This window comes from Phalaenopsis equestris, unplaced genomic scaffold (assembly GCF_001263595.1).
Source record: "Phalaenopsis equestris unplaced genomic scaffold, ASM126359v1 Scaffold000392, whole genome shotgun sequence".
Classification (NCBI taxonomy): Eukaryota; Viridiplantae; Streptophyta; class Magnoliopsida; order Asparagales; family Orchidaceae; genus Phalaenopsis; species Phalaenopsis equestris.
In genome coordinates this window covers 47,834-64,652 of record NW_018164834.1, presented here as the reverse complement: position 1 = coordinate 64,652, position 16,819 = coordinate 47,834, and the positions used below count along the sequence as shown (strand labels likewise).

At 38.5% G+C, this 16,819-nt stretch overlaps 1 protein-coding gene across 11 annotated transcripts in view; it reads right to left on the bottom strand.

The window, feature by feature from the left end:
* Positions 1–16,819, bottom strand: part of LOC110026697 (exportin-7-A) — a 63,114-nt gene that overhangs the window by 28,909 nt on the left and 17,386 nt on the right. For all 11 annotated transcript variants that reach the window (XM_020727755.1, XM_020727754.1, XM_020727751.1 and 8 more), the window contains 5 exons: positions 4,219–4,348; positions 3,998–4,107; positions 3,752–3,847; positions 2,797–2,920; positions 2,238–2,305 (listed from right to left, as the gene is read on the bottom strand). In XM_020727755.1, the coding sequence (XP_020583414.1) occupies positions 2,238–2,305; positions 2,797–2,920; positions 3,752–3,847; positions 3,998–4,107; positions 4,219–4,348 (528 nt within the window). The remainder of the gene's footprint in view (positions 1–2,237; positions 2,306–2,796; positions 2,921–3,751; positions 3,848–3,997; positions 4,108–4,218; positions 4,349–16,819) is intronic.

Below are 16,819 nucleotides of genomic sequence, written 5' to 3'. Positions count from 1 at the left end.
ACTGTTTTGCAGCTTTATGAGAAAAAAAACCATTTCGGCCACGCGCAGTGGAGATGTTTGCGACGGTAGTATTACATTTCATAAGTCTTTTACCTTTTTCTTTGTAAAGGTACACTCCTAATCATTATTACTATTGATATAGATATCACTGAAAAACCGATTCAAGTAAAAAGCAAGCCCAACAATAATTAAGCAAATACACATCATTAATACATCAATAATTACAACTCTAAAGATACATATTACTAACAACACACTCCATCCCTAATAATACCAAGAGAATTTGATAATATGCACCCTATATTTTAACCATCTTGAAAACAAATAGCAAGATACAAATTAATTTAAATTAAATTTAATTTAATCAAGTAGATGCGGAAATAATTTCTCTGGATCAAACAATACTCAATGATTGCATTAACTCCACATGAAACCTATGTTCAATTAAAATATGAACAGAGCCACCCATCTCCAAGTAAATTAGTACTTAACATAAACTCAAACCAAAGAGAATGAGGGACATAAGGCCTATATTCATTAACAATTAGGGACACATAGTTTACTAGTTCCAGGAAGCTCAAATAACTAAATTTAGCAATAGTAAGCAATACCAAAAACTCCAATTTTGATTAAAAATCCTTACTCAAAGCCCATCTATAATACGCCTTTAGGATGAAACACAGAAAAAAGAAATTTGATTTCACTTCATACACGCCGCTTTCCTAGTTTCTTAAAAGCTCCTTCCTTTTTCACTTATGGCACACATCACAGCAAGAACCATCCTAACTAGAAAGCCTAATGAAGGAGAATGTAATTCAGAAGGAGGATCACTCAGAATCGGAACAGATCGAAGAAGTAATTACCTTTGTCTTGCTCGTATCTCTTCAAGAGACTCCTTTTTTATTTCTGTAGAACTGGTTGCAAACACTTCGCCAAAATCACCCACTGCCGCAGCTTTCGGAGGCTCTATGACAGAGGATACGGAGGGAGGATCGGAGAGAGGAGACGAGAGGGAGGATCGGAGAGAGGAGAGAGGAGTGGAGCGAAGGATCGGAGAGAGGAGAGAGGAGAGAGGAGCGGAGGGGAGGATCGGAGAGGAGAGAGGAGCGGAGGGAGGATCGGAGAGAGGAGACGAGAGGGGCGGCTTTCGGCTTTCAGTAGAGGAGAAACGTAGGGCGAAGTCGTGAGGGCAATGGAGTAAACAGGTAGAGGCCGAACGCGGATCGCGGGAGTATACCCGCGGTCCGTGTGTAGTAGAAATTAGAAAACACGGTTTGGAAAAACGCCCCTCAAACACGCAAAACAAACACTAAGGCGGTGTTTTGAAAACGCCGCCGCAATTATAAGCTGCCCCAAACGTGCCCTAAATCAAATATTTCTTTTCCAATCTGATGATCGAGAGCCACTTGCACATAATATTTCTAAAGTAAATCTGCTCCTCAATCATCCTATGGAAAAACCATGGAGAATACATTGCAATGGAATGCTATTTGTTCAATTTCATGATAGACGGCAGAGGCAAGCCTAAGACAGCTGACTGAGAAAAATAACACCAATACCAGGCACTAAGATTCTCATTCCCTGCCTTCTACTCTTTTAATTTTATTTCATTCTATTAACATGGATTAGATTTAATTTTTTAAGGGACAAAATCTAAGGCAGCCAGTCAAATTTTCAAATCATTCAAAAATTAGTTCAACAACTGGAAAATTTCACTTTAATAATAGCAAATTAGGGTCCAATTTAATAATGCACTGAAGCATAAAATATTACTGTTTTCATCGGGACCAAGTATTTATTTTGCAACATTTTCACGATTCACTTTGACATAGAATGGGTTCACGCCTCTAAGGAATGTTTCTTGGTGCTTCGGAGCATATTTATAAGCAATCATTTCACTGCATGGGACAAGTTACTAAAGAACGATAATAAAAACTGACGAAAGATCAAATAAACAAAGAACGAAACCTTAATTTAGAAATACAGAACTGTTTTATAAGGCAAATCCTAATAGAAATTGAAATGCTTTATCAAGGTGACAATTGAAGTTATACAGGCACACTAGAGAATCAAATTAAAGGATTTAAAATGTTTTCAGAATAAAATATAGAAACGGTAGATATCTGATAATTTACTTTAAAGCGTCCAAGGTGACAATTGAAGTTATACAGGCACACTAGAGAGCCAAAAAAAGGATTTGAAATGTTTTCAGAATAAAATATAGAATATGTAGATACCTGATAATTTACTTTAAAGCGCCCAATAAGTCGGCAAAACTCATGATAGTTGTGATGATCAGCAAGGCCTGAAGACCATTAAAATGCAGGGCAATACGATTTAGTGACTTGAAAAAAAGCTAAAGCCACCAGAGCAAAAAAAACAGATTTGCATGCATTCAGCTAGCTGTCTATCAGTAACTACCCATTACTAGGAAATACAACGACTAGTGCTACATAAACTACATGGTTGAATTCAGAGAATGTGAAGTCACTGAACTATTCATGTAAGCCTTATTAACAGTAATCATAGACCAACATTATTTAGTACTAGCTAAATCCTTTAAAAAAAAAAAGCACAATTATAGGGACTTCAATGCAACAACATATGCACCTAATTTGGGAAAGACCAAATGTTCACGAAGCTAAAATGACTTTGGCACACTTCTGCATTAATTCATAAAGACTAGTAGAAAAAAAAAATTAAATGAAACATTTCTGCGCCCAAAAAAAAAAAGGAGAAAAAAAGAGAAAAATGTAGAAATTTACAATAGATGAAGATAAAATTGACAAAATGAACCTTGGCCAATTTGAAGTATTTCTTTGGTTCCTGACATAAGATGTGCCAGGAATTTCGTGCGAGCAGAATCATCTGGAAACAGTGACCGTCTGACCGAAGCAAGCCGAACTAAACATTCCAAAGCCTAATAATAAGAAAAATAGGTAATCCAGACAAAATAGACTTTAAGGGAAAGATAAATCAAAAGGGCGGACAAAAAAACAGACAAACATTAAAAAAAAACATGTAACATCATAAACAAAACAAATGCTTCTCCATACATAGAACATTCCAGATTTTCAAAGAATATGTGGAAGTGGCAATGCGTGAAAGCACCAATGCGTATATCTCACAGTGGAAAGCAGCATAACGCGGCTCAAAAAATTCCAATCAATGAAACCATAAAAAAATTCTCGGTTCAAATACATGTTCTAAATGAAAGAATCAGCCCAAACATAAAATCCTGTGGTGCTGAAATATAATAGATAAACCCTTGAATTATAATGGAAATCAATACATAGCACATAAAATCATAAACAGCTCAACGACTCTTCAACATGTTGAGAAATCATTAACCGAAGATATTATAGAAATAATATCATAACAAAAGCTTAGGAAAGCCAAGACTTGACAATAGATCAACTTTGGCAGCTGTGACAGCAAAAAACCAAGCCTATATTTTTTTCTTTGCCCCAACTGTTCATGCATGCAATCAAGTTAATGCTGACTAGGGAATGTTTAAAAAAAGTAAAATGCACTTTCATGTGAATATCCATACAACTTCACAAACACCAAATTGATCATAGAAGCTTACACTATCATGCAGTAAAAATATAAACAAAAAGTATTTTCAATACAAAAAAAAAGGTGTAGCGCACACACGATACAACCACTGAAGCATTGGCATCCAAACCTCTCTGAAGAGAGAATGAATGCATTATGCTAAAAGGCATTTAAAAAAAAACATAATCCATACCTCCTTTGAAAGAGGGGGTTCAGTGGATCCATAGTAATCAAAAAAGATTTGAAGGGTTGAAGGATCTTCTAAGACAGGCCTCCAGGAAGAAGGAATCTAGCAAAATTGAGTATATAGTTTGACATACACATCATCAAAATGAGATTGATAGTTAAAAACCATGAAACAGCAAGGCAACAAAGCCAGGAGAAAAAAATCACTTATAGGCCAACTATAATTTGAAATACAAATCAAATAAAAACATACCTGGACTGTTCCAAACTCATCAGAACTCTCATCAAGGGAGGTTCCCACAAAATCAAATGACAAACACCGCAGTGCAAGGGAAATTGTAAGTTGCTTCAAGATACTGGAGACTGCATAAATGCAAACTTGGATGAACGTAGTGAGAAAAAATGAAATGAAACAAGTGAAGGAAGACCGATTGAAAGTACAAGGGTACATAATCAGGTAAATTTATACTGAACCTTGCATATTTCCATCACTTTTTAGCTGATTTAATGATGTCAGAGATATTTGAAATATCTGGTAAAGTGACTGATCCCTGAAGCTTGATGCAACCCTTCTATGATGACTGAGTGGCATTCCGGCATTTGGCTAATCAATTTGAAGAAAAAAATGAGCCCGCAGAAAGGGAGTAATATAAATTGCCGTTGGTAAAAAAAAAATATTCTTCATTAGAGCTATCATATCATGGCAAGGCATGAAGTCAAACATTCAAAGCCGCACAGGTTGAAACAAGGCAAACAAATCTTCTTATTCTTTCACAAGGTCTTCAGAATCACTTGTTGGGTCAAGCTTATAACAAGTTACAAGGCCTAACAGCTAAAATACCTTTTGTTAGTTGAAGTGGCATGAGAAACCCAAAAAATTAATAAAATCATTTATATACCAACCCTTACTTCATAACTCCTCCAAGCACAAGCTCTGAATAACAGTTATCAAGGAAGCTTTAACCCAACTATTTGGCTTTAAGATCCCTCAAAATCATTGAACCAGTTGAGAGAACTGTTCAGTTTTGAATAAAGATTTAAAAAATCTTTGGATCCTATTTCAACCTTCCTTTTAAAAATAGCATGCACTATAGTATTTGTGTGTCAATGGCAAGGTCATCCATGACCGCTTAGAAGAAAGTTCTATACTTAACAATAACCCTTAGTGCAGCACCAATGTGATTGTAAACTCACGTCAATCTAATACCGGAACTAATAAAACCGTAGTAACGGAAGCAAATTTCATTAAGCAAGGGATTAAGGTTACAAACATGATTCAAAACTGAAATGAAATTGCAACAAACACTAATGCCCGGCTAGGGCCTGAAGAGAAGATCCGAGGGAAGATGCTGGGGGCGGTGGAGGTGATTGGGAATAGTAGTGGTAGGAGGACGGGAGGATGTGGTTTAAATAGTGTTGTCAAAACGGCTCGTTGTTCGCAAATAGCTTGTGTTTGGCTCGTTAAGAAGCCCGTGTTCAACTCGTTCGCTAAGTTAACGAGACGAACACAAAAAAAGATTTGTTTCTTTGTGTTTAGCTCGTTTTGGCTTGAAACACTGCTCATTAATTATATATAACCCGCATACTCAGATCAGTTGGTTGGGCATCTGCTTGTCATTTGTAAGTCCCCAATGGTCTGGGGTTCAATTCCCCTCGAGTTAAGATGTGTACTCGAATTTTTAGGCACATTAGGGATGGTCGGAGCTCGTATAATAGCCTCAGTTCACTCTTTTAAGAATATATATATATATTGATGAGTATTATTTTTAAAAAATTTAATTGACTGCAAGAATACAAAGAATTATAATTAATTAAACGTATTAATTAAGAAAATAGAATAAAAGTTACTAAGTTAGATTCAAATGATGTTTTAATATAAACATAATTTTTAAATTTTGCCTCAACCCTTAACATCTTATGGCTGCGTGGTTCCTAAACAGCGTGATTCCAAAATGACTCTTTATTCGTGAACAGCTCGTGTTCAACTCGTTAAACAAACGAGTCGAACACGAACACACTTTATGAGCTCGAAATATTAACGAGTCGAACACGAGCTGAGTCAGGGCTTGCTCGTGTTCGGATCATTTATACCCCTAGGTTTAAAGGTGGGATTTATGGTGGTTGGTGGCTAAAAGAAGGGGAAAAGGGAGGAAATGTGGACAGCGAGGTTGAGGGTTTCAAGTGGGCAAGAAAGGTTGGAGAGGGGAGGGGCCTGCTGGCGGCAGAAGTTGTTGGTGGCGCAGGTGCAAGCCGGAGGCTACAGCAGGGTTGTGAAGGGATCAACTGGTTGTTTGAGGGCTGGAGGAGGGAGGGTGCACGCCAGCGGCTATTGGAGGAGGGAAGATGGAAGGGAGGAAATCGAACAGCATACAACATCACCTTGGAGCAGGATATAGTAGGAGCACCACTTGTCATCGGATACAGTCCTAGCAAGGGGAATAAGACTCTACACCAAATCTGAAAGGAGAAATTGCACATAACATACCCCTAATTCTAGCAAACATACATATAAATAGTGGGGAATAGGTGGGAAACTAAAAAGAAAAAGAGGAAAAGAATGGGCGACAATTCCAGCCCCCCCTAAGGAGGCCGACCGGTCCAGCATTAGGAGCTGGTCGGTTTAGGAAGCCCCTCCTTCTAGCTGGTTCATTTGGCACCTTTGAGCCCCGCATCACAATCATAATTACACATAACAATTGCCACTAATTTACTATTATTATTATTAGAATATATTATGAGATTACATATTTATTTCTTTCTGTTATTAGAAGATAGCTTTTATTATTGTTTTCATATTCTATTTTATCTTGTTTTTATTTCTTCCGTAGTTGGTGTATCTTGTAATGGGTTTATATATCCCCCTTAGTATCAATAAGAATTATCCTGGTTCTATTTTGACCTGGTATCAAAGCCTAGGATCTAACCCTAGTCGTCATCGGGGCCTATACATAGTCATCGGCACTCCACGCAGACTTTTGGCCTCCTCTGCAAATTTCCAACAGAAATTGTCAGCCTTGTAAGCTCACGACCCCATATTGGAGGATTATCCTCTGTGTTGCGTTGATTGATCCACAATTTTCTCCTACCGGGACGGCAGCCCTGTAGATTTTTGCTATTATTGCCCTCTTTTCCCACATTTTCTCCGGCCAAGAAGGCCGCCATACAGTTTTTCTGCTGCTGCCAACCCTCATTTCCTGCAAATTCTCCCACCGTGAAGGCCTGCCAGCATATCTCCACTGTTTTCGTTCCCCACTTAATTTCCCTCCTGCAATCAGATTCTTCTGATGTCTCGACAACCCAACATCTCTTTTGGCTTAGTCGAAATCATGGAGAAATCCACCACCGAGCCACCTTCAGAGGGTGTTTTTGATTACATTGGAGGATCGACTCCAACCTCCATCTCTCTTCAGATTGGAGGACTGAAAACCAACATGAAATTCATAATCACAACACATAACTGACGACATTAATTTTCTTCAATGGTCTCAAACAGTGTCTTTATTCATCAAAGGATGCGGGAAACTCAGTCATCTCACAAGTACGATTCGTGAACCTCCAAAGACTGACCCAACGTATGGAGTTTAGGAAGTGGAGAACTTCATGCTCATGTTGTGGCTGATCAACTCCATGAAAACTTTGATTGGTCGTTCATATATGTTCCTCCCTTCCGCTAGTGCCCTCTAGATGGCAGTCCGTGATACCTACTTGAACGTAGGGAACTTTGACCAACTCTATGAGTTGTCTAAGAAGATCCAAGAGGCAAAATAGGAATTAAGGATCGTGGCCCAGTACTACAATGACCTGGTTGTATTATGGATAGAATGTGACTTATCCTACGACTATACTTGGGTCTCTCCAGTCAACCTCTCTCTCTTCCATAAAATTGTAGACAATAGTCTCATAATCAAATTCCTAACAAGCCCCAACAAAGATCTTGACGAAGTTGGGGGTTCTATCCTTGGTCGAAATCCTCTTCCTTTTGCTCGCGTTGCTTTCACCGAGATTCACCGCGAAGAAAGTCGGAAACTTGTCATACTTGACACTTCCACTCCTTTAGCCGAAGTGTTTGTTTTGATCTCTAATGGTGCTCAACCTCTTCCATGACCCCTCAAGCTGGTCACCCCACTTATGACAAGTGTTGAAACCTCCACAGGAAACCTGTATACAAACCTTCGACCAAAACCTCCGCTGTCAAGGGTTTCACTACAAAATCCGATTCCACCATGGTCCAACCCACCCTTATCCGGAACATTTTGGAATCCTCCGACTCTCTGAAGAGTAAGATGGAACACTTAATCAAGCTACTTGGATCGAGTCAGCTCTCTGTCGACCCGTCGACCTTTCACGTACGTCAAGGTATCAGCCTTATGGCACCCACGTCTTTACCTATTCTAGTCTATTCTAGTTTGTGGATCATTAATTCAAGTGTTACAAACCACATGACTGGTTGCTCGCAGACTTTCTCGACATACTATCCATGCACTGGGAAGGATAATATTAAAATTGTTGATGCTCCCATAATCTCATTGCTGGTAAAAGGTCTGTTGTTCTAATGACAAGTCTAACTTTGAAATTTGTTACATGTACTAATGTTGAAATGCAAATTGTTATCTATCAGTAGGTTAACGTACGACATTGATTGTATTGTTCATTTTCCTCTCGATGTTTGAATCTTTTAGAATCGTAGTTCGGGGAGGATGATTGGAACTACTAAAAGGGTAGTCAGGCTCTACTTCTTCCACAGGAAAAATAAAGAGAACCAGGACACTTCACTCAATACTTGCAGTTTATCTAAAGTCACTACATGTCCTATTATGTTGTTGCATTGTCATTTAGGTCATCCTAGCTTAAGTATTCAAAATAATTGTATTTGATGATGTTTACTAACAAAAATCTTGCTAGTTTCAAACATTGTATTCCTTATTCATCCCACACTTATACACTTTCGCTCATTTCCACATATTCACAGTGACCTATGGAGACACACTTGCACTTTCAGCTACACCAATAAACGGTGGTTCCTTACTTTGATTGATGACCACAATCAGATGACGTGGGTCTATATCCTAAAAGAAAAATATGAAGTTGCTATCACCTTCAAAAACTTTCACATCTTCATTCTGACCCAATTCAAAACTCAATTGAGGTCCTTCGGATCGACAATGATTGTGAATTTTTTTAACTCTAAATTGGGAGAATTGTTGATAAATAAGAGCATCATCCACCATAACTCGCGTACGGAAACTCCTCAACAAAATGAGGAAGTCGAGAGGAAAAACTGACAACTCTTCGACATTGTTCGCTCCATTATGCTTCAATATAATGTCCCGAAACATTTTTGGAATAATGTCATATTGACAACACCAATCTCATCAATATAGTTCCCTCAAAAATTCACAACTAACAAACCCCTTTAGTCGTCTTGATGTCGTGTATTCCTACCAATCGAGTCTTCTCCACTTTTGACCTAAAAATTTTTTGGTACACGACCTTTGTTCGAAACACTGCCCTAAGTAGGAGTAAAATTGATCCCATGTCCATAAAATGACTTTATTGGATATTCTGCCACTCAAAAAGACTATTGGTGTCTGGATCCTGTCACAGACAAAATCAATGGGAGTGTTGATGTCTCATTTTCTGAAAGAGTTCCCTGCTTTCCTAACTCGACCTCAAGTGAAAGAGAGCTAGAGTTCTTAAACATTGTTCTTATCCTACTTCGGTGGATGTTCCCCCTTCTCCTACCATCGAAGAGTCTTCTGTCCTTTGGTTACATCCCATCGAAGAGTCTTCTGTCCTTTGGTTACATCATCTCCTCCTCCAACTCTCCATGCCTACACTCGGTGCACTAGTCCCGATGCAACTACTCTGGAGCTCGCTACCTCCTTGGAGGACCTAAAATCCACTCCAAGCGACATACCCAGCACTACTACAAATGAGGACGTGAGGTCTCCTATTAAGGTACGCAATCAAGCATGTTGTCTCTATTCCTTGGCAAATTATTTCTCTTTTAGTAGTTTATTGCTGACCTACAGAGCATTTGCTACTTCCCTAACGGATCGTCAGCTCCCATCTACTATTGAAGCTGCACTAGCAAAGCCAGCCTCGAAAGCTGCAGCAATGGATGAGATGAATGCCCTTTTGCAAAACCATAAGTGAAATGTAGATAATGTTCGGGGTAAGAAAGTAAAGAGATACCGATGATTTTTAAGCATCAAGTTTAACTCAGATGGATCATTTGAACAAAACAATGCACGATTGGTCGCCAAACGATACTCGTAGATCTATGAAGTTTACTATAACGAGACATTTGCTCCAATTACTAAACTAAACACCATTCGGATCCTATTATCACTTGCAGTGAATCTGGATTGCCCTTATTCCAACTAGAATTCAAAAATGTCTTCTTGAATGTTGATCTAACAGAAGAGGTATATATGTTCATTCTTTTAGGCTTTGACTCTACCTCCTCCTAAAGGCAAGTATTGCAAATGCAGAAGACTTTCTATAGGCTAAAACAATCCCCACAAGCCTGGTTTGGCAAATTCACAATAGTAGTAGTAGGTCATGGTATTTCTCAGGCTCAATCAGATCATGCTCACTTTTTTTGGTGCTTCTCCAGTGGCCAAATTGCTATCGTTATTGTTAATGTCGACGATATTGTACTTACCGGGAACGATCTAACAGCATTAAAATCTCTGAAAGGCAGCCTAGCTACTTCCTTTGAAATGAACAATTTGGAATATTTTAACTATTCCTTAAGCATGGAAGTTGTCAGGTCATTTTATGGCATTTGTTTATCTCAACATAAATATATGATTGATCTATTAGAAAAGAACAACCTTCTCCCGCGCAAATTGGTGGTGGTCACAATGGATCCTAATGAAAAATTAATTGATGCTCTCAATGCAGTTCCTATAAACAAGGCTCACTACCAACGTCTTGTGGGGAAACTCATCTATCTCACCATACACACCTCAACATATGTCATGTTGTTGGTATAGTAAGTTAATTTATGCATAACATCTGTGAGCATCATCTCCAAACTGTCCACCAAATTCTCCACTATGTAAAAGACACACCGAGCTCAGTTATATTTTTCTCGCATCCCACTTCTCGTTCTATTGCAGTCCATGATCGACGATCTATCTCGGAATACTGCTCATTTGTGTGTGGAAATCTTGGCATGTGGAAAAGCAAAAAACAGTCGGTTGTTGTTCGGAACAGTGTTGATGTCAAATTTCGGTCCACGTCCTTAGGAATATGTGAAGCTCTAGTCACATCATGCTCCGCGAACTACATATGTCGGTCTCCATCCCTAAATATTTATTCTGATATTAAGGTCGCTATTAGCATTGCTCACAATTCGGTGCAGCATGATCGCACCAAACATGTCGAGATTGATCGCCGCTTCATTAAGAAAAAACTCAATTTCGGGGAGATTTGTGTTCGTTTTATGTCATCTAGTGGCCAACTCCCAAACATCCTCAGAAAGAATCTTCCTCGACCACTGTTAGATGACTTCAAATTCAATTTGAACATAACTGACATTTACTCTTCAACTTGAGAGGAAGTACTAAAATATATTATGAGATTGTGTATTTATTTATTTTAGTTATTAGGAGATTGCCTCTATCGTTGCTTTCCTATTCTATTTTATCTTGTTTTTATTTCTTTCCTAGTTGGTATATCTAGTAATGGATTTATATGCCCACTTGTATTATCAATAAGAATTATCCTGGATCTATTCTGACAAATATCATTAAAAACCTAATTTATACTCGTCAAAGATCTTTATTATTTAATGATGGCAACATAAGTAACTTTATTTTTAATATACATAAAATCAACACAATTCATTAAAAAACTTTTCCAAGCTCTCCTTTTTTTTCCATTTGTGTTCCTAACCTTAAACCAAGTAGATTCTAATAATTGTTACAAGTTATTCAATCAAAATGTCATTCCTCAATCATGAATTCAGGAAATATCAGTGTCATCATTATTAATGTTAGAAAAGTAGTCTCAATAGCTGTCTCTCATTTATACTTCATAGACTTCTTCCTTGATTTTGAGCCTAACATTACAAAATAAAAAAGGATGAAGAATTGTCTCTATTCAACATCTTTGCCTTTCTTTGCTTTATCTTATGAATGAGGTATTTTACCTTTCAATATATGCATTCAGCCGCACATACACCCAAAGAAAGCCAAAAATCGTAAGCACCTTGCAGGAGGACACAACTCATAATTAATGACCACACTCCCGAATAGCACTCAATGAAGATGAAGACATTGATCATATTCACCACTACAATACTAGAAAAAAATAAAATCAGCAACTCTTTCAACAATTGTCCATACAAAAGTGCATTCAAGATCTAAACAAGAGAAGACACAATGTGGTCGCTTAAGAGAACACTAACACCTTATTTGAACTCAGAAGTTTGTATTCTATGGCATAGCTTACATTTAATTTAACAAGATCTTCCGTGATGTTTATACCAAGATTTATTTAGATTTCAGATCAATACTTCTATCAACAAAAACCCCCATAATAAATTACATATGAAGCTCGTGAAAGAGCACTCATAATTGCAAGAGCTCAATTTGAGGCTCAAGTTTAAAGCTTATATTTCAATTCAGTTAATAAATGGTGATCTCAGGAAGTGAAGTAGGCTCAATCAAAATCCACGGGTATTGCCATCTCGGGAAGACCCCTACAGGTTAATCAAGTAGCATCAAAGGACAAGAAGCCACCAAAAATAATTAGCACCAAGAGTAACTCCTCTTAGGTATCCCAAACAAAGGTAGATGTACACGAGGTTTGAGTGGTTTAAATTTCTAATCAATTCAAGAGCTCATTAGAAAAAGATCTTGTATCGTATAAATTCGCTTAGAGCTTGATTACATTGGAATGTCCGAGTTTAATTAAAATGGGTCTTAAATCCATCGGAAAAACAAGTTTCGAGGTATAAATTATTAGCTTTGTGCTGATCCGAATTAATTTAGCAAGAAATTATAAGTTACATCAATTGGAATACTTGAGTTTGGGACTTGCGTCCATTAAAAGACAAATTTTGATTGAAAATATAGAGCCATTTGCCTCATTTGTGAGTTTTCCAACAGTTAAGGGATTACGACCTCAACTTTCCATATGCCAACCATGGAGTTTAGGACTTACAAAATAGAGTCAACCCAAAAGATGGATCGTATAACATTGAAATGCATGCAAGTTAGCCCAAATAAATAGATTAAAATGGGATCTATAGGTATTTTTAACTTTAAAAAGAGCATATATACAAATTATTTTGTTTGTTGGAAAAGCTAAAGGAGTTGATACTAGTCACCGTAAGTTTAAGACTAATCCAATAAAGGTGGTGTTGTCCGAAACTTGGAATGGCCTATAAGTGTGGGACTAATGAAATTGCATTGGGAGCAAAATCGCCTAAAGGTGGCAAATCATTAGAACCCTTAGATAAACTAAAAGGCAGTAAGGTTAAACTTGGGTTCTTAGGGTATAAGCCTAATTGAAAGATTCATTGGTTTGTCTACTTGAATTGAATCTTCAATTCTTTCTTTTTTTTTTTTAATTTCTTTCGCCAATTTACTTCCATGAAATTGTTATTTGTGGTGTTTCTATTATGCATTATTATCTTATTATAAAATTCCTTGTTTTGGTAACATTGAGAACATTTGCTTTTGATTACATGTAATTGTTGACCTCATTTTAGTGAGGTCTTAGTTTCTTACTCCCATAACCCAAAATCTAGCCTTAGGAGTTCTTATTGACCATCTTAGCAGACTAGCAATGGAGCCCACCTCCCGTAGAACTTCAAACCGCTTCTTGACTCATTTTTGTGAAGAAATCGTATGAGTGGTTCCAAGCACTCAACTTCTAGTTGCAAGAGTTAAATAACAACATGTAGAGGGCCCGAAAATAAGTTCCTACAGGATCGTATGGCCTTAGGTGAACCCTTTGTGACTCGAACACTTGTGAACGCCGCAATTCACGCACTCACTGCACCACACACGACTTTGACTTGAATCGACTCGTCCGTCGGCGAACTCTTCCGGACGACCCCGGATGACGAAACGGACCACGCCGACGCGTCCGGAAAGTCAACTTTAGTTAGAAAGGACACTCATATCATTATGTTTTCGCGCGCGAGCAACTAACAAGAAAATTGATGCACGTTAGGGGGACGCGAGCCCGGGCTCAACCCAGGTTCAACTCGGGTTTGATTCGGACTGGACTCAGGCTGACCAAGGGTTAAACATTTTAAATTTTAAGTTTTTGAACTTCAAATTTGACATTTAATCTCACTTTAATTGAGAATTTGGATTTTCCAATTGAGGTGGCTGACTAAAAGGAAATAATTCAATTCCCCGCCAATGCTTCAAGTAAAGGCTCTCAAGCCAGCTCCTTTCATTAATTCGACCCCGCGCTCACCTTCTTCCTGCCCCTCTCGGCATGATTTGAGACCCTCTTCACCAAAAACTCCTCATTCGCTCCTCCCTTCTGCATCGAGAACCTTCCTCGCTCGAGCCAAGATTCAACTCGCCTTCTTCCTCCGCCATTAAGCTCTCACTGGACCGAAGACCTCTGTTCCCTCGTTTCCCTCGATCCCACTCGTCTTCCCCCGTCTGGCTTGCTTCCCGCACTCGCTCCCTTCTCGATCCCGATCCCTCGCTCTCTCTGTTCGATCCTGTCTCTCGCACCGAAGAAGCCGCAGACCCGTTTCCTTCTTCCTCTCGCATCTTCCCCACACCAAAGCCCTTTGCTCCTCCCGCTCGACCTTGCCTCCTCCCTGCGACGAAGAAACTCTCCCGCTCCTTCCTCTCTCGTCCAGAAGCCCTCGCTCGCCTCACGCTCCAAAGCGAAGCTCCTCCTCGGCTCGATTCTGCTCGACAGGAAGCTCACTTCCCTCCCCGTCGAACAGCTGCTTCGTCTCTTCCTCATCCGACAGAAGTCGTTCGGCCTACCTCCTTGATCGCACCGCTTGATCCCGTCTTTATATTCACGCAGCAACAGCCCTGCACGACTCCATAGCAGCCGAAACTGTTGCTCCCGATGCTTGATACAACCCTCACAATCCAGACCAGCTCCTCCTTCCTCTTCTTCTCCAGCGAGCTTCGGCCAGGTATACCTCTTCCCCTTCCTCTTTATTCTTTGCAGCGTACACGACATAACAAGAGTTACACACTTACCACTCAATCCTGTGTATTCACTTGCCTAACACCTAAACTGTAGTTTTATGGATGATTTTGGTATTATTTCTAGATTATCTTGCTTAGATTTATTATGGATGATAAATTTTGTCAATCCATGAACTAATTATGTGCAGAGGGGAACGATTGTTTGGCAAATATTTAGTGTTGAACTATATTATGATTAATGATTTCAACTTAATTGTTTGGTTTATTATCTACAATCTATTAAACTTTGGTATTTTCAACTATTTGCCTAATGATTTTGACAGACAAGAAACCTACGGCTTTATTTTCCAGTTTAGTTATTGATACCAATCTTATGCACATTGATATGTTAAAGTGTTGGGGGCATTTACATACCTACCACACAATTATTATGGATTTACATTTCTAACACCTTAAGTTTTAATCCCTCTACATACACATCTTTGCGCACACGCGCTAGAAGCCGTATCGAAGTTGTTTTGACATGACACGAAAGATTTGGGTGGTATAAATGTAAGAATTTAAGTCTAGTTTGGAGATATGTTAATGCATAGGAATGGTGGGGTTTGCATGCAAATCTTTATTCAATTCTTCTTGGCCGATTTCTCGGTATTATTGTTGTTTTGAAGAAGAGTCGGGACGTCGTTCTAAGTTGTCATTCTTACTGTTTTGCCTCGACTTTTTCACCGGTTGGATACTATAAATTGCTGGTTTCGGAGGCTTTATATGCCACTCGGGTGTTGATTCATTTAATGTTCTTGAGGGGCTTTGTGCCCCATTTAAATGTCGATTTTGGGAGAATTTACTTGTTGTTTTAATGTTGTTTCGAGGATAATTAAATGATGTTTTGGGAACTGTTTTGGGCTAATTTTGTTATAGTTTTTGGAGTTTTAAATGTACACTTTTAGGAATGTTTTGTCACTGTTTTGGGGATGGTTTAGATTGGTTTCGCTGCAATTTTTGGTACCTTTTTAGGAAGGTTTTGTCACTATTTTGGGACTAGTCTAGACTGGTTTCGCTGCAACTTTTTGAACATTTTTAGGGAGGTTTGGTCAGAATTTAAACGCACATTGCTTTGGGATGTTTTGGGATTGTTTTATTCACTTCTTTGGAGACATCAAAGGCATCATTTTGGGGTCGTTTTATACACTGTTTTGGAAATATTATGAACACTATTTTGGCACTGTTTTAACGTTGTTTTGGAGGCGTTAAAAGCATCATTTCGGAGTTGTTTATGCACCGTTTTGAAAAGGTTTTGGGCATCATTTAAGCAATGATTTACATGTTGATTTGAAATATTTAAATGTTATTTTGGGCCGACCAAAACACATTTTGGGCCGACCAAAACACTGTTGTTATTTTGGGCCGACCAAAACACTGTCTTGAAGTAGATTTAAACGCTATTTTTGGGTCGGATTTAGTTACAATTTTGAAAGAGTTTAAATGTTTTTTTTTAGGCCGATTCATTTGTTATTTTGTCTTGTGGCTTTGCTAGTTTCGGAAATAGGGTCGGCCTTCTTCTTTCTTTTGTTTTGTTCCTCTTGCCCCATGGTTAAGTCATAAAGATAGGGATTGATGATTTAATTAATTGGAAGATATAGAAAACCTTAAATCACCTTAAGCATAAGTTAAAGAGTAAGCTTCCTAGAGTTGTAGGAACACACCCTAGGTTAGAGTCCATCCACCTAATTCTCAGCATAATCTTCCTAGATTTTAGGAGCACACCCTAGGTGAGAGTCCATCCACCTAATTCTCAACATAGTCTTCCTAGATTTTAGGCATAGGCTTCGTAGATTTTAGGAGCAATTGACTCTAATTCACAAACTGACTAAGACACTAGACATGATGCACCGAGACGTGACCCATGCTTTCCTTAATTAAAT